The sequence below is a fragment of the Anolis carolinensis genome, chromosome 1 (assembly GCF_035594765.1).
Source record: "Anolis carolinensis isolate JA03-04 chromosome 1, rAnoCar3.1.pri, whole genome shotgun sequence".
Taxonomy (NCBI): Eukaryota; Metazoa; Chordata; class Lepidosauria; order Squamata; family Dactyloidae; genus Anolis; species Anolis carolinensis.
In genome coordinates, this window is record NC_085841.1 from 21,398,622 (window position 1) to 21,417,288 (window position 18,667).

Genomic DNA, 18,667 nt, shown 5'->3' on the forward strand with positions numbered 1-18,667 from the left:
CTTTAAATTCTGGTCTCTCTGGGCTTCCAGAGGAATTTTAAAGAGTTCCTTTTGTTTTTGGGAAAATGTAATGTAGCGTTCTATTTTTTCTGTGGTTTGAAAGGTATAAAATTTTCCCTTTCTTAAGTGGTTGAGATGTTACACTTGTTTCCTGCCTATTGATAATTAAAAGCTTGACATAAATTCTTTTGCTGTATTAGTAAAAAAAAAAAAAGAATATGTAGTCTTATCAGAGATCTGAGTAAACTGTCCATGGGTTTCTGTCTTTGCCAACAATATACCTATTCCAGTGGGAATGGCATGTCTAAGAGCAAGTAAGCATTTTTGTCAGTAAGTAGAACTTATGAGCCTCTGAACATCTCTTACACCTGTAAATAGAAATCCTTTTGGGATGTTGAGTACATAAGCATTAATCCTTCCTCACACAAAATGGTGCGATACCCTACATTTTTGTATGTAAAATAAAAATTTGACAGATAAAACATCTGGAGCACAGTATTTTCAAGGTATCTCCCTTTTCTTCTGAGTGAGAAGTAAGTAAACAAGAAGGTCAAGGAGGAATGGAGGGGTTGCTTCTCTGGATTAGGTTTGTAATCTTCCTGCTATTTGAGTTTGTACTTACGGCTTGCCTGTACCACAGTTGCTTGAGATATTCAGCTTTCATCGTTGTGTGTGTTTTCTTCAGTTTCTGTTACCTGGAAGAAAATTGATCCCAAAGGGAAAGGGCCGTGTCCTCGCCGCAGGCAGTGCTGTTGTAGAGTCGGGGACAAGATCATCCTTTTTGGAGGCACCAGGTGAGTGTTGTATCATGCCATTGGCTTTGTTACGCATTCTTCTTTATGAAAATTCTTAAAGCAGTAGCAACGCTCCTTTTAGAGTGTCAAAAGCAAGCCTGAATGCAGATGTACCACTGACCTTTCTAAAAGTTGTCTTCTGTATCTCCGATGTATAAGACTAAATATGAGACCTCTGGTCTTTTGCAAGTCAAACTCCATAGCCATTATTTAGCTATTTTATTCTAAACCAGTCTTGCACAACCTGGTGTCCTCCAGATTTCTAAACTACAAATCCCATCACCTCCATTCTTTGGGCATTCCTTCTGGGGAGATTGTAGACTAAAGCAACTGGAGAGCAGCAGATTCTGGAAAGCCCTCCTAAACCATTCCTTGATGTTGCAGCCCTAATTGACTGATAGATTGTGCTCAGCACTTTACCGCAGCCCTAGCCTTATAATCTGCTTTTTGCACAAACCTGTGCCCACCATATTCCTGCCCACCATTATCCTCACCATATTCCTGGTTACTGGTTCTTGAAGTTTGCTTTGATATATTTTAATGATGTTTTATACCCTGCTGTTTTATATTGTTTAATTAGTCTGTTATATTTTACTATGTTTTAACTGCATTTTAGTTGATAATATTGCTGTATGCTTTGGGCTTGGTCCTGCATGTAAGCTGCCCTGAGACTCTTTGGGGAGATGGTGGTGGGGTATAAAAATAAAGTTGTTGTTGTTGTTGTTGTTGTTGTTGTTATTGATCTACTAAGCCACTTGCAGCAATCAATACTAAATGAGATGTGGTTGTTCATGTACCTGTGGTACCTGCTGTATAATGCTGAAATCTCAGTGATTTTGTTGAAGAAATGAATCATCGTCCACAAAGTCACAAAGTAGAATGGGCCAGTTACCCTTTGCCCACATTGCTATGTAAATATGTGAAATGTGGTCCATCTCCTGCAATCCAGGGTGGGAACTGCAGTGGGGCAAGGACCCCCCTTCCACCACCCATGAACCTCAGACCCACTGTAGGCTGTTATTTCCCTTTCAGACAAAATGGTTCAAAAAGTGTTTTGTTTTACTAATACAAATGAAGGAGGAGCTTGTTTTTAGGAGAATTGTGTTGTTTGGTGGCTTCTGGAGATGCAGCTTTGAATGTGTGTATAATTGTGCGAAGGAGAGAAAGAGAGAGAGAAGGGGGAAACAGAAGGAGCTGTGGCTTGTGGGGACTACATGCTATGTTGTTTTTCATACTATGGCCATTAGCTCAGTACAATCACAGATGTCTTCCTAAAAATGGACTGCAGCTTTACATAAAAAAGCAAGAAGCAAAATTCAGCATAACATAAAGAAGTAAGAAGGTCGTCCCCTCCCTCCCACATACTGTTTCTGTAGTTCTTTTTTAGTCCTTGATTTAGAAAGATGCAGTGAGGTTAAGTAGCAGCATATGGCAAACCTTGTTCCAAGTCTCTGGTTCCGATTGATCACTCATTAGATTATTTTCATTTGGCCTTGAATCTTGCCTCTCTGTGTAATGTCACTTTTGGAAAAATGAGAAAATCTTGCAAGAGTCCTTCATAGCACAAATGTGCCAAGAAGATAAAGGTATGCATGGAAAGGAAGCCATTGTTCCTCTGTTTAAAAATCTGCTTGGGCTCCAGGGTGCTCATATATAACATAAACATTGGAATCTGTATCCTTTGAATGGGACTATATCTATTTCCTGTGCTGACATTTTTCTCCTTTTGGTGAATGTTACTGCCTGCCTGGGGCTTTCTGCATAATGTGTAGAACATCCTCCATCCACACTCAATTCTTTCAAAGACATCCCCTGAGTCTCGTCCAACAACAGTTGTTTGATGTTCCATCCCACAGGAGATGGAGGTGGGCGTGTGATGAGTACAATGTTTTTCATACAGATACATAGGCTTTTGTCTTTTAAAAGTCCTGGTAAGATATATCTTCCAAAACAGGAGGAAGTGGGGAACACCCAACTGAACTTACAGGCAAGTAGTCCAACTCTTCCAGGGGTGGAAATCATACAGCCATCCATTGTTATTGGGCAGTAATTCCAAGAATTCTTCACCATTGGTTGCACTGGCTATGGCTGCCAGAATATGCAGTCCAACAACTGAAGGGGTGTAGAATTCATATCCTCAAACTATACAGTTATTTTGACTGAACGCCTGTAAAGGAAATAGTACAGTGTTCCCTCACTACTTCGGGGTTCATTTTTCGCGGATTCGCTGTATTGCAGTTTTCCAATAAAATCATAAAAAAATCACAATTTACAGCCTAAGGAAGAGAGGAAAGAGAAGCCAAAGGGAGAGAAAAAGAGCCCAAGCTGCAACAGGAGGAGAAGAAGGTGATTTATCAACACACAATTGGTTGATAAAGACAAAATAGTATATAACTACTAAAATAATGTATAAATATTAAAATAAATATAGTGTCCCTACTTCGTGGATTTTCATTTATTGCGGGTGGTCCTGGAACCTAACCCCAGCAATAAGTGAGGGAACACTGTACACGAAAGGCAATAGCTCTTGTGCATCACCATTCACTGTTATTGTGTTCTTTTTAACATCATATAAAACAGCCAGTGGATACTTCTGACTCGCCCCCAAAAAATGACTACAATACCTGCAAAAGGTTGTATTGTGGGTTGCAAAACAAATGTACATTTGTTGCACTATTAACAGTCCAGAAAAGAACACAGACAGGAAACTGTTTGGAACTCGTGTCTCTGACAATGCCTGCAAAGCAGCAAATTCTAGATGAGTGATGGAATTACCTTTGTCTTTATAACAAAGTTAGTTTTAATTGAGCTGAGTCTTAACTGTAAGAGTTGTCAAACATAGGCAGTGTTTTGAGCAGGATAGAGGTCAGCTGGAAGTGGTCAAGATATTTGCCAGCTGCCAAAATCCAGGAAGTGTGTGAGTGTAGTGAAATCTTTGCCGTTTGAGATTTTCCGATGATGATGGTGGGTTAAGCATACAGGCTGGTGACTTGATCAGAAATTACATTATTTTCTTTCTGTTTATTTTGAAAGTTTTACGATATGTTAAACAGACTAGTAAAACTCTGCAAGTTTTTAGTATACAGAAAATCACAGTGAACATGCTATTTTAAGAGTAGCAGAAATAAGATCTGACTATTCCTAGAGCTAAATGAATAGACCCTGAGCAACTCTCAGAATGTCTTAGCCACCAGCAATTTGCTATCAAATACTGTGCCAATATGGACAATTCTTACAGTCGTCACAATTTATTAAGTGATATTATTATTATTTTTCGTGTCAGGAGCAACTTGAGTCACTTCATATTAATAATTAGCAGGGAACTCTGGCTTAATGGAATGTAGAATCTCTCCACCAAAGTCTGTGTGCATCAGCAGAAGGGAGGAGAAAAAGGAGTGTATGGCATAGTCATAAGAACAGAGATATTGTTTTGCCTAGTTCACAGTTTGTGTAAACCAAGAAAAATACATAGGATATAGGATGCTAAGTGAGTGTAGGTGAGGTTACAGTAGTCCTTTGAATAGGATACGCTTGGGACCCCCATGTATGAAAAGATAGATACCAATAAATGTTTTCTTTTAGAAGAAATTCCACAGATGGCCAACATGGTCTATTCCAATGTTGTGATTCTATGATTCTATGAAATGTGTATATTTCAGTGAGTTAACATATCCTGTAACTAATTTATTTTTAAAATAATATAATCTTTTAAATGTTGCTACTACAAAATGTATTGTTTGATAGCCTGGTGAAGTCATAGAATTAAATGTCTCAGAAGTTACCAGTATTAACTGAATTAGTTCATCAGAGGCAAGATGTTCTTAACATAAACTTGAGACCGACAATGACAACTCAATTTTTCATATCATTGTCCTGGGTTTGCAGCTTCCTTTTTCTTACACCATGCCCTAGAGTACAGAGCTAAGTGGGGATATCTGATTTGATTGACTGAGCCATTGATCTGACCTCAAGCCCATTAAACCAAAAGACAGAGATAATTGGAAAGTCATAATGTTAAATACTTCTCCATAAAGCGAAGTTCTTTTTTACACTTCACATGGAGCACACACATACATATTCTATCATTAGAAGAGTATCCCCATAGATAAGATGCACTGAAAGCCTTCGATTCTCCAAAAAATTGACCCAAAGGCCATTTTGTTGAGGAACAGATTTATGAGATGACAAGAATAGGTAGCTTGTAACAGTTTTGGATTGCTTCGCTGAAATATCTTCTTCTACACAAACAGGCACATACAATGAGATGTATAGTCTGTGACCAAGCTCAGAACAAAGCAAATTTAGAAAGTGACTTTATCAAGTCATTCCACCTCAAAAATGCTGCTTCATTTCATCTCATCTGAATAATGCTTCTTCTTAGGTGCATCTGTAATTGGTCAAGCGACCAAACCCAAAGAGTGATTCCTCTTCATCCTCTTCAATGGTTCCTCTTCATCTTGGAAAGAAGTGACTAGTGGAGTGCCACAGGGGTTGGTCCTGAGCCTGGTTCTGTTCAACATCTTTATTAATGACTTGAATGAAGGTTTAGAGGGCATGCTTATCCAATTTGCAAATGACACCAAATCAGGAGGGATAGCTAATATTCCAGAGAACAGGATCAGAATTCAAAATGACATTAACAGATTAGAGACTGAACCAAAATTAATAAAATAAGAGTTCAAAAAGGACAAATGTAAGATACTACATGTAGGCAGAAAAAATGAAATGCAAAGATCCAGAATGGGTGATGCCAGGATCGGCAACAGTTCATGTGAAAAAGATCTTGCAGTCTTCATGGACAACACATTCAACATGACCCAACAGTCAATGGGATTTTGGGTTGCATCAAAAGAAGTATAGTGTCTAGATCAAGGTGGCTCTCTGTTCTGCTTTAACCAGACTCCACCTGGAATACTGTGTCCAATTCTGGGCACCATGATTTAGAAGAGATATTGACAGGCTGGAAGATAGCCAGAGGAGGCAACTAAAATGATCAAAGGTCTGTAGACCATGAATACCTATGAAGAGCATCTTAAAGAGCTGGGAATGTTTAGCCTGCAGAAAAGAAGGTTGAGAGGAGACATGATAGCCATGTATAAAATATGTGAAATGATGTTATAAAGAGGAGGGAGCAGGGTTGTTTTCTGCTGTCCTAGATACTTGGACTTGGAGCAATGGGTTCAAATTACAGGAAAGGAGATTCCAGTTGAATGTTAGGAAGAACTTCCTGACTGTAAGAGCTGTTTAGCAGTGGAACTCTCTGCCTCAGAGTGTGGTGGAAGCTCCTTCTTTGGAGGCTTTTAAACAAAGGCTGGATGGCCATCTGTCAGAGGTACTTTGAATGTGCTTTTCCTGCATGGCAGGAGGTTAAACTAGATGGCCGTGTAGTCTCTTCCAACTCTGATGCTATGATTCTATAATTTTCTTCCTTTTGTTCTTCCCCACAACTATTCTTTTCTCCCAATGTTGTTGTGACTAACATTTGGATTTAAATGGAGGCCATTAATGATAGTACAGAATGTACTGGTGGCATAAAAGAATGGCTTTCAGAATTGCCTTTCCACTTCCTAACAAGATTGCGAAGGTGCTATATTATGGTGATGCTTAGAATACAGAAATAATGAAAGGAAAATTTAAATATCTACCTCTTAAAATAATATCCTTATATCTACAGATTTAAATATAGGGAATGTATCAAAATGTTGTGAGCAAAGTATATATTACCTTGAATTTCATTGTTCCAAAACATTGGTAGAAGTTGACATATTTTCCAAAAGGACATCAATAGCAGCACATTAAATGTACAGATAATGTGATGTACGCATATCAAAGAGATGGGTTGCATTTGATTTTTTTTCCTGGAGGCTTTTTAATGCTTTTTGCCATCAGTTTTCAGGGTGTGTTATCAGAATAAGAATGTACTAGATGTGCTTATTTTGTAACTAATTGTTGGCAACAACTTTCATTGCACACTACAGTTGTTTCCCACATTTTTGCTGCTTTGATAGGATTGTATTTATCCATGGAAAAGGAGGATAAGAGAGCCAGAGGTGGGGGGTTGAGCTTGGTTCACTTCCTCTGAACAGCTATCAGGTTTTCTCTGAAGCTGGCTGGCTTGATAAGACGTTTTCCAGGAAGTCATCGTAAACGAAAAGGTTCCTGCCTCTTATATTGTCCTGAAGGTGACAGGTCACCAGGAAGTTGGGGCAGGCGGAGAGAAGAGATAAAAATTGCAGCATATAACAAGGTTTAGAGGCAACATTAGTGGAAGAATAACATCCAGCTTGTCTTTAAATCCATTATTAAAATGGTGTAAGAGACAACAAGGAAAGAGTACTAAATCTCATCAATTTGTTGTTCAGACTCATGGGAGTCCTGTCTCCTTAGTTCTGCGTAACCTACATTTTGCATCTAGTTTGCAGTAAAGAAAGAGCATATAATAGCTTTCAAAAAGCGAAAGTGAAAGGCTTGCTATGGTGTACCCACACATTCCTTTTGTTCTATTATCATATTCGCCTTTGATAGAGACTATGATGGGATGAATATACATGATGGAAAATGATCCCCTTTTCATATGGAACTTATTGGGGTCAGAAATCGTATTCAGAAAGGCACCTGGTGTGTAAATTGGGTTATTGTTGAACAGGGGTGTTGTTTCTCTTTATTGATGTGTGCTTTGATCTGTTTTTATGTCTTAATTTGTTTTAATTCAGTTTCATTGTTAGCTGCCCAGGGTCCTTTCAAGAGTGGAAAGAAATGTAGTATATTTTGAACTCGAGTATGAAAAGTAAAGTAAATCTCACAGAGTCATGTGTGCTCACCCCTAAAATGCAGTGTTTGTCCAACAAACTTGACAGTTCATCTGCAGATAACAGAGCTACAAACCTTAGTCTGTTGTATACATAATACAGGTTGACAGTCTCTTATCTATAATTCCAAAATACTTCAAAATCTGAAATTGACCCCATGGGTGACAGAGACATTTACACTTTTGCTTTCTGATGGTATACAAACTTTATTCCAATCACAAAGTAAAATTACCTTTAGTCTATAATAATAAAAAAAAACCTTTATACCCCGCCACCATCTCCCCAACGGGGACTTGGGGTGGCTTACATGGGGCCATGCCCAAAACAATACAATATAAACAGCATATAAAAGAACAACACATCACAACACAATAAGCAATACAATAAATAATAATATCCATTACAAAATAAATCAAGGAAACAATGAAAAACAAGGGCAACAAAAATAAATTTCATGTTTAGATGTGGATCCCATTTCCAAGATACATAATGACATATGTATATGCACCTATAAAAACATTCAAAAATACAAAACATTTCTGGTTCGAAGCATTTGGGATAAGCAATAGTGAATCTGTATGTTTTCCAAGTGTCTCACAAAGCTGGGTACCAGAACTTTCCGAACCGTGTGTTGCGACATTTCAGCGCGTTCGCTTCAGTGTGTGAGTCACACAAACATAACAAGAAACCTCTGAATCTCTGTGAAAAAAGCAATACATCACATATTGAATATATATATATATATATATATATATATATATATATATATATATATGGAGGGTTTTCATGAGATATGTTGTGTTGTTTCGTTACTACAATTTACATATATATCCACATGTCTTTTAAGAGGTTGGTTGAACCTCCAATTTGCTAATAGTTTTGTGTTGCAAAATGATTTATTTCTAAAAATTGTTTCAACAAAGCAAAGTGTTTGGAAAACTGTGCTGTATGCCACCATTCAGGATCTTTAAACTCCCACAGAAAGTCCAACTGGTATTTTAATCAGAAGATTGGCCACAATTGAGTGTTTGTGGCTGAAATATATCTCAAAACAGCTTATCTCCTAAGAAAGCGGATCCCCTGTACCTCTCCTCTCTTTTCATTGCCAACAGATGAATAGAAGGCACAGCCTCATAAATGCCATGAAAAGAAAGAGAGATGGTCAGGGCATCTTTGTTACAATTGACCTTACATAAGCAGTATATTCAGTTCTTAAACAGTGAGATGGCTTTATATATAGAAACAGAGAACCTTATTTCCAGGGTTTCACTGTTACCCCATGTGAAATATTAAGCAATGCTCAGTGGTATTTCAGCAAAGGACTCTTGTAATGTGCATGCATTGCATAGTGTTGATAGAAGGAGACTGCGAGCGGAACTGAACCCTGGTCTATTTGATCCTTCCCAGAGGAGTTCTGAGCACGATAGAAGGCTCTTAAGCTCTCTCTCTCCTGATTTCTATGGGTCTAGACTATTGAACATTGGCATTTTGTGGGTGTTTTGTATAGGATATGCAATGGTAGCTAATAAATATTTGAGATTAGACTTCGCATGAAGTCTGTGGGCTTGCATTTACTCTGGGGAGCCTTTCAAAGATGTTATGGCCTTCTCTTGTTGATAGCCTTCCTCCACCTGACTTTGGCTGAGCAAACTGTATAGATAAACTTACAAGCGACATAGACTTCTGCTCAGATCGGGCAGTGGGAAAACAGCAAAACTGTCCCACCAACTTGACTAGCTCCGGTGCCGATAAGCGGAGGTGCCCTAAGAAAGTCATTCAGCCTGTCGTCTGGCCTCCCTCTTCCAGCAGTCCTTTTGGCCTTGAACTCTGACTTCTCTTAACCCTTAAGGCTTGTCTATAATACCATAGACTCTGCCCTTGTCTCTCTCACAAAGATAAGGAATGCATTAGGCTTTCCTGCCTTGTGGATGTGAAATAAGATTAGATTATTCTGGCTGGGAAACTATAACACTGTGGTGTTGCCTGAAAGTGTTTTCTATTTTGCTCAGATGTTTTTCAACAGGTGCTGTCTCAAGGAATAAGAAAGTAGATTTGAAGCTGACCTGTGTGCTTTTGCTACTCAGAGTAAAAATTAAAAGAGCCACTGTGCCTCCATCTATATATATAAAAGAGTGATGGCATCACGGCGATGGACAAAACAACAAATCTACAGCCCCCCCAAACTCGAAAATTGGCAACGCAATCCATCATCCCCGCCTCCAGTAAGATACAACAAATTGACACATAAAACACTATCACAACACCAAAAAATGCCAAAACTAGGTACGCATGCGCAAAAACACCATGCTTCAAACCTTTATGGCGCTCGTGCGGCTCCAGTAAGATTTATATGACAAACACAATCACAGGGCCACAAACGGCCAAAAACTGCAACAGGCGATATGCGCCTGCGCGCACCCCCCCCCCCATCCCTTCCCGCGCGCGCACACACACACCTCGCCTCAGAGCTGAAGGAAGGAAGGCAGGAAGGCCGATTCCTTGCTGGGCGCGGGATGGAGGAGGCCGCGCTGGGAGGCGTGCGGGCCTCACGTCGCTCTCTGCCCTCTCCCCCTCAATGTCCTCCCCCCTCAGGGCCCATGGAGGGCCCCGGTTGCCGTTCAGGCCCCCTCCTCCCGCCCCTCTCCCCTCCCCTCCCCTCAGCGTGAGGAAGGCCCCGCGGAGCCCGTCTCACCCTCTCTCCTCCTCCTCCCTTCTCGGTTCTTCTCGGAGGTCTTCAAGCTCTTCAAGGTGAGGGGGGAAGAGGAGGGCACGGCCCTCGAGCAGGCCTGGACCTCCCCTCGAGTTGTTTGGGGCGCCAACCCCCGCCCTTCCCGGCCTCAGGGCCCTTCCTTTTCCCCCTCACCCGGTTAAACGGCTGATGGGGAAAAGGAAAGAGCCTCAGGCCAGGAAGGGTGGAAGTTGGCGCCCAAAACAAGTCAAGGGAAGGCCCAAGTTGGCCCAGGCTGAGCTTCCCCCTTTTCTGTTGTTGTTATTGTTGTTGTTGTTCTCACCCACAAATTACAACCCCTCCAATGCCTCAGAAGCCCCCCTTTTTCCCCTCTCAAACCCTATCGCCCTCACCTTTCCCTTCCCTGTAATAATTATTAATATAATAACTGATCATCAGTTAAGAATGTAATAATCACCAATAATAATACTAATTTATTATTAGTATAATACTGATAATCATTCGAGAACATAATAATTCATAATAATAGTCAGTTCTTATTATTATAACACTGACAATCATTCAACAATGTATTAACAAATCGTAATAATAGAAAATTATTATTATTATTATAGTAATAATCATTCACAAATTAATAATTATTATAACATTGATAATCATTCAACAATATAATAACAACTAATAATAAGTAGTTATTATTTTTATCACAATGATAATCATTCAAGACTATAATAATTATTATTGTTATAACAGAAGGCGCCTCATATAATCCACTTCTAAACAAATAATATCACATTATAAATATACACTAGAATCTCACTTATCCAACATAAACAAGCCGGCAGAACGTTGCATAAATAAATATGTTGGATAATAAGAAGGGATTCAGGAAAACCAATTACACATCGAATTAGGTCATCATTATACAAATTAAACACCAAAACATCATGTTATACAACAAATTTGACACAAAAAGTAGTTCCATGCGCAGTAATGCTATGTAGTAATTACTGTATTTGCAAATTTACCACCAAAATATCACAATACATTAAAAACACTCACTCCAAAAACATTGACTATTAAAAGGCAGACTCCATTGCATAATCCAGAACATTGCATAAACGAATGTTGGGTGAGATTCTACTGTAATATGAAATAATTACTGTGGTACAATAATACACAACAATATCATCTCAGGACAGTAAATAAAGATCAACACTCTAAAAACACAGCTATTCCATCCAGGAAACAATCAGGGCCATCTAACACCTCCCACCAAAGGATTCCCCCCTTCACACAGGAAACCACCCACACTTTGAACCTACAAGGCCATTCCGTACTCATCACTCTCTCATCTCAGCACAGTAAATAAACAACAACAGTCTGAAAACACACAAATTCCATCCAGGAAACAATCAGGACCACCTAGCACCTCCCAACAAAGCATTCCCCCCCTCTAACACACGGAACCACCCAAGCTTTGAAACTACAAGGCCATTCCGTACTCTGGGGCCAATTTGCAATATATTAATATATATAATAATACAATACATATATAATACAATACATTGTATATACATATAATACTGCTAATAATATTATAATACACTACAATATAATACTAATAACAAAACAATATATATATATATATATATATATATATATATATATTACTACTAATATTGTGAAATAGTCGTATATGTTATAGCGTAATATCCTATCATATGTCTTTAATGTAATAAATGAATAAATAATACTGTATAATTTTTGTTGACGGTCACAACAAAAATAAAACCCAATGTAGATTGACCAACATCACTAAAAAAAAGCCACAGCAACGCGTGGCCGGGCACAGCTAGTTTTCTAATAAAGGAGTTAGAATCTCCTACTGACATGTATTTTAACTGAGACCTAACATTGTACATTTGCTCTTGAAATCATAGTCTAAGTGTGTCATGGAGCCAGATCCCAGGGCTGAATTTCCAAGCCCTGAATCTGACTTCATAACATAAAACAACCCTGCAAGCACCTGGCGGGAGAAGATAAAATGAGCCTGGGAACTCAGAGTTGAAAGTATAAACAATTATAATTGCTGTAGTGTGTGGGAATAGAAACCATGGTAGAAATGTGATCCAGAAGGTGGGGCTTGATGATGATATTTGCGTGTGATATTACGTTGCATCAGAAGTGATAAAATTAGATGTATGTAAACATTAGGTCATTCTCGACTTTTCCAAAGTCATGTATTCTTCAATAAAGATTGAATTTGAGAGCAGCTATCTTTGATCTGCGTTCAGACTGATCCTTTGAAGTGAGCCTGACATTAAAGTCGAGAATCCATTTCTCACCCTCCTGCGGAATTCGCAGTGAAGTGATAATGAGTGAAGAAGGAGATCAAAGCCCAAATGGGGCAGAGAGGCCTTTGCAAGGGGCCCGGCCGAGGAGAGAAGAAACGCTGCAAGCCATAGCTTCCTCTACGGGATACCCCAGGCCGAACGGCGTGACCCAGAGAATTCCCAGGGGAGGAAGAGGCGTCTCTGCGGCTGCAGAAACCAGTTGGGGATCTGGAGGAAGTATGCCGGAGACCGTGGCCCTGCGGTTATCCATCCTGGAAACTAATTTATCCAGGCTGTCGGAAACCGTGGGGAGATTGGTGCCATTATTGGAAGAGAATCTCCAAAAGGAGCCCAGCCAATATGGCGCCGAGAGAGAACCAAGTAAAGAAGGAGATTGGAGCCAGAGGGGCCAGCGAGCGTCAACGCAGAGTCCCGTGGCGGCAAGGGACGAGGGAGATGAGGAATACTGGCGGGAGCTGGAGTTCCGGGACAGAACGGCGCGAGAAGTGGAGCGTCAGCGAGCCCTGGGAACTCTGAGGCCGCCATCTCCAACAGAGCTCCCAACCCCCCGAATGGGCGTCGGGGTGGAAAGGCCACTGGGGCCAGGGATCGGGTCCAGTGGATTGGCAGACGAAGGCGGAGAGGAGCGGGGGATCCAGGAAGAGGAGGAGGATGTGCCGTACGACGAGGAAAGGCGAGATGAGGGGGCTACAGCAAGGCCAGTATGCGGATGGGCGGAAGAGCCGACAGCGGCGGCAGACTTTCGGGAGCCGCGCAGAATGACCACCGGAGTGGGGCGCGGCGTGTTCCAAGGAGCCGCCCGAGGAAACCTGATGCAACCCTTCCCCATGCCTCCCAGACAGCATCAACGGGCTGCAGAATGGATGCCTAGAAGGGAAGATCTCAAACTAGAATACGGAGGGGAATCAGATGAACTGAACTTTTTTCTAATTAGCATCAGAGGATACATGGAAGACAATGCACACACATTCCCCTCCGAGGCAAGCAGGGTTCGAGCCATCGGCAACACACTAAAGCGAGGAGCAGCCAGCTGGTACGTGCAACTCCATGCCAGACACGACCCATGCCTGAGGTCAGTGCCCCGCTTCCTCGCCGCACTGGAAAACCGGTTCAGAGACCGGCTAGAGCAATTGAGGGCTCGAGACCAGCTGAAAGGAATAAAGCAGAGGGACAAAACAGTGCCCGAGTACGCAGAGGAATTCCTTCACCTCGCGGAAAGGGTACCAGAATGGTCTGAAGTGACCAAAGTGGAGTTATTTAAAGAGGGACTGCGCCCCGAGATTTTCAGCTGGGCAGCGCACAGAGACGACCCCGAAACGCTCCAGGGATGGATTCAACTAGCGGGGCGCGTCGAATCCACCCTGGCCCAAGTAAAGCGCTTCAGGAGCGGCAGCGGCCAGCAAAGACCGGTGGCGAGGGGTCGAGGAGAAACGAGGAAGCAGGAAAGACCCGGAGGGAGGCCGGGGATTCCCTCCAGAGGAGACGACAACAAACCTAAACCGGGATGCTTTGTATGTGGGAAGACGGGCCATCGAGCAGCAGAATGCTGGGCCCGGAAGGGGGAGCCGCCAAAAGCCCCAAAGCCCAAGCCAGCAACCGGGAGGCGCGCGGAAGAGGAGGTGCAGGCCCCAGAATCTTCAGAAAAACTGGTGAGTCGGGACAACCGCATGATAGTAGTGCCCATCTGCCTCTCAGGGCTAGAAAATCGGGCCACCTGCAAGGCATTTGTGGATTGTGGGTGTTCTAGAAATATTATAACCCCGGAGTTAGCAGGAGCGCTGAAATGCCAGCAGATGGCGCTTGACTCCCCAATTGCATTTTCGCAGCTAGATGGATCAGTCGCTGCTGGGGAAGTATCTACAAAGGAAATACGAGGAATCCCATGTAAAATAGGCAAATGGGAAGGAAGAATATCCTTTGTGATAGCCCCTATTGCCACATACCACGTAATATTAGGGATACCATGGCTCGAACAGGCAAATCCTGAAGTAGATTGGAGAGGAAAAAGCCTAGCATTCAAAGAACAGCAGATGCAATGGGAGATAAGCAAAATTGCAGAAGAGGAGGACGAGGAAGATGAAGCAGGGGAAATAGACCCACAGCTATTGCCACCTGAATACAGGGACTTTGTGGATGTTTTCAATCAGAAAGAGGCCAGTAAATTGCCTCCCAAAAGGAATATAGAAGTAGAAATTGAAATAACCCCAGGAGCAAACTTACCCAAACCAAAAGTGTATCCCATGTCTGTGCAGGAGAAGGAGGAATTAAGGAAATACATTGATAAAAACCTGGCGCGAGGCTTCATTAAGCCATCCAATTCTCCTCTCGGGGCCCCAGTGTTATTTAGGAGAAAGAAAGACAACTCCCTAAGATTGTGCATTGATTATCGAAATTTAAACGCAATTACTAAGGACAATAAATACCCTATGCCCTTAGTCAAGGATTTAATTACCGTATTGAAGAAAGGGAGCATATTTACTAAACTGGATTTAATTGAAGCGTATCATAAATTAAGGATCAAACCGGAGGATACTTGGAAAACTGCATTTTCCTGCGCATTCGGCCATTTTGAATACGAAATTTTGCCTTTCGGGTTAAAAAACGGAGGCGGATGCTTTATGCAGCTTATAAATGAAATACTACACCCGTTATTGTACAGAGGGGTATTCATATTTCTTGATGATATCTTGATTGTAACTGAAGATAAGGAAAAGCACGTAAAATTGGTCCGGGAAGTTTTGCAGAGACTAAGAGAAGCAAAGCTGTACGCAAAACTGTCCAAATGTGAATTCAATAAAACTCAAATTGACTTTCTGGGGTATCGGATATCTCCAGAAGGGTTAGCTATGGATCCAGCTAAAGTAGCAGATGTGAAAGAATGGGGAGTGCCTCAAACAAGGAGGCAATTACAATCATTTCTGGGGTTTGCAAATTTTTACAGACCCTTCATAAAAGGTTTCGCGCAAATAACCGCACCCCTTACAGAACTTTTAAAAACAAAAGGGAAAGGGGAGACAGCAAAAGTGAAAGCTCCTGGCGCCAAACTGAGTTGGACGCCAGAATGCCAAAAGGCATTCGAAACCTTAAAAGAATGCTTCACTGAAGGACCCATCCTAAAACACCCCGATATCAGGAGCCCTTTCATAATCCATTGCGATGCCTCAGACTGTGCGTATGGGGCAGTACTATTGCAAAAAGATCAAAATGGGAACTTAAAACCCTGTGGATATTTGTCACGGAAGTTCAGCGAAACTGAAAAAAGTTGGCCAATATGGGAAAAAGAGGCATTAGCCATATTAAAAGCCTTAGAATGCTGGCGACACTTCCTCGAAGGAAGCGGAATCCCATTTGAAATTTGGTCTGACCATAAGAACCTACAGTATTTAAAGTCTCCTAGAAAATTGTCCCCCAAACAAATTAGATGGGCGCAATACTTCAGCAGGTTCGATTTCCAATTAAAGTTTTTTCAAGGGAAGCAGAACGTCTTGGCAGATGCTCTTTCACGCATGCCTCAACACGAAGGCATAACCACAGCAAAAGAGGGGACAATATTCTCTGACAAACAATGGGGCTTAGCTGTCAGGACAAGAGCACAAACCCAAAAGGAGGACATGGCTTTTGTTGAACTCGGCGGGGAAGGAAACTGGGGAAATGAACTTAAACAGTCTTATGAAGGAGATCAATGGATCGCGTCCAACGCAGAAAAGGGGGAACAGAAGGGGGGATTTTGGTTTGTAAACAAGAAACTGTATATCCCAGCAATATTAAGGATTAAGATTCTGCATCGTTTTCACAACAACCAGAGCGCTGGTCATACAGGAATTACAAAAACAACAAAGGCAATAGTAAAACATTGTTGGTGGCCAGGAATGAGGAAGGACATAAAGAATCATGTTGTTCAATGTGATGATTGCGCCAGAAATAAATCGGGAGGAGGGAAGCCTATGGGATTGTTACAAACAGTAGCGGAACCTACCAGACCTTGGGAATGTGTAGCTATGGACTTTGTGGGAGAACTGCCGGTGAGCAAAGGACATCGTTATATTTGGACAGTATTAGACCTGTTTTCTAAACAGGCTCACTTTATAGCGCTGACGAAACTACCATCGGCTGAGAAACTAGCTGAATTGTACATAAATCATATTTACAAACTACATGGATGTCCCAGTAGAGTAGTCAGTGACAGAGGAGTACAGTTCACAGCAAAATTTTGGGAAAAATTCTTGGAAATGCTAGGAGCAGAAAGGAGTCTAAGTTCTGCTTTTCACCCCATGACAAACGGGGCGGTAGAACGTACTCAGCAAACGCTTGGGCAGTTCCTTCGAATGTACTCTAACTTGAGACAAAATGACTGGTCTAGGTGGTTGGCTTTTGCGGAACTAGCCTTTAATTCAACTATACATTCAGCAACAAATAAAACCCCCTTTGAAGTAGTTTACGGGTATGAAATACAGCCTTTACCCCAGTTGCCAAGGTGGACAGAAAATGAGGAAACAGAGGCAGGGAAGTGGAAAACGCAAATGCTAGAATGTTGGAGTCAAGTGACTGCATCCTTAAAGGAAGCACACAAAAAGTATAAAGCGTTCGCAGACAGAAAGAGGGTGGAAGGCGATAAATTAAATAAAGGAGATCTAGTGTGGTTAAGTACCCAAAACATCAAATTGGGGCTACCTTCAAGAAAACTGGGCCCCAAATATATTGGACCATTCAGAATACAGGGTGTTATCAATGAAGTGACTGTCCAGTTGGCATTGCCAAAAAGTTTAGGGAAAATACACCCAGTATTCCATCGCAGCTTACTGAAAAAGTATATGGGGACTTTGGACAAAATGGACACATAGAGTTATTGTTTGATTTGTTTCAGAACTATGATGAAAGAAGAACCGAAGAGGAGGACGAAGAGAACGAGGGCGCCATGTCATGGAGCCAGATCCCAGGGCTGAATTTCCAAGCCCTGAATCTGACTTCATAACATAAAACAACCCTGCAAGCACCTGGCGGGAGAAGATAAAATGAGCCTGGGAACTCAGAGTTGAAAGTATAAACAATTATAATTGCTGTAGTGTGTGGGAATAGAAACCATGGTAGAAATGTGATCCAGAAGGTGGGGCTTGATGATGATATTTGCGTGTGATATTACGTTGCATCAGAAGTGATAAAATTAGATGTATGTAAACATTAGGTCATTCTCGACTTTTCCAAAGTCATGTATTCTTCAATAAAGATTGAATTTGAGAGCAGCTATCTTTGATCTGCGTTCAGACTGATCCTTTGAAGTGAGCCTGACATAAGTGCACTTAGTAAAGCATTAATATGTCAATGTGTCTTACTAATGGCAAACCCATGCATTTCGTAGCGGTTCTTAGCATACTCAGAGGTCCTGAGTTTCTTCCTCTAAAGCAATAGCCTTAATATACACCCATCTTAAATCAATGCATTGACTTTCAATTTTGGAGTACATTTTGTGCTTTTTAAATTACTTAATCAATAATATTGTTGGCAGTAATTCTGATTAACTAATGTTTGCTAAAATCTAGCACTGCTGGGGATATCCTGTGAGTGTTAATTTAAAAATTTAGCATTTCCAAACTCTGTAGAGAGGTTAGTTATGCACATGACTCCTACAACAAACTAGATGTCAGACTTTCTTTAATAGACACTCTTTTAGGACTCTGATTTACAAATTGTTAGTCACTCTAATAAAAATAACATCAAATCTTTTCTTTTGTATTTCTCTCATTTGCCCCTTTCACCAATTTTCTAATTATTGAAACCAGTCCTGTTGTTTGTTTCACTTCTCTCTTTGATGTTAGCGTTGTAATACATTCATTTACTCTGTTTTGGTCATACATCTAATAGCCTTTGCTGCGTCTGCCTTGGATCCTTCCTTGGTTTAATTAATAATTGTTGATTGAGTAATAGCAGGACCCATTTCTTCAGAGACCAATTCCTAAGGGTCTTGCAGAACATAAAATATGAACCATCTTCTTAGTTTTATTGGATTTACTTGACTGTGGC

At 41.2% G+C, this 18,667-nt stretch overlaps 1 protein-coding gene across 9 annotated transcripts in view; it reads left to right on the top strand.

Annotated features, from left to right (window-relative positions):
* klhdc3 (kelch domain containing 3) overlaps positions 1-18,667 on the top strand; it is a 63,675-nt gene that overhangs the window by 39,871 nt on the left and 5,137 nt on the right. For 8 of the 9 annotated variants that reach the window (XM_062970877.1, XM_062970881.1, XM_062970873.1 and 5 more), the window contains one exon: positions 686-794. In XM_062970877.1, the coding sequence (XP_062826947.1) occupies positions 686-794 (109 nt within the window). Of the gene's footprint in view, positions 1-685; positions 795-17,513; positions 18,371-18,667 lie in introns of those variants that run through there. The other variant, XM_062970901.1, reaches the window with a different exon arrangement.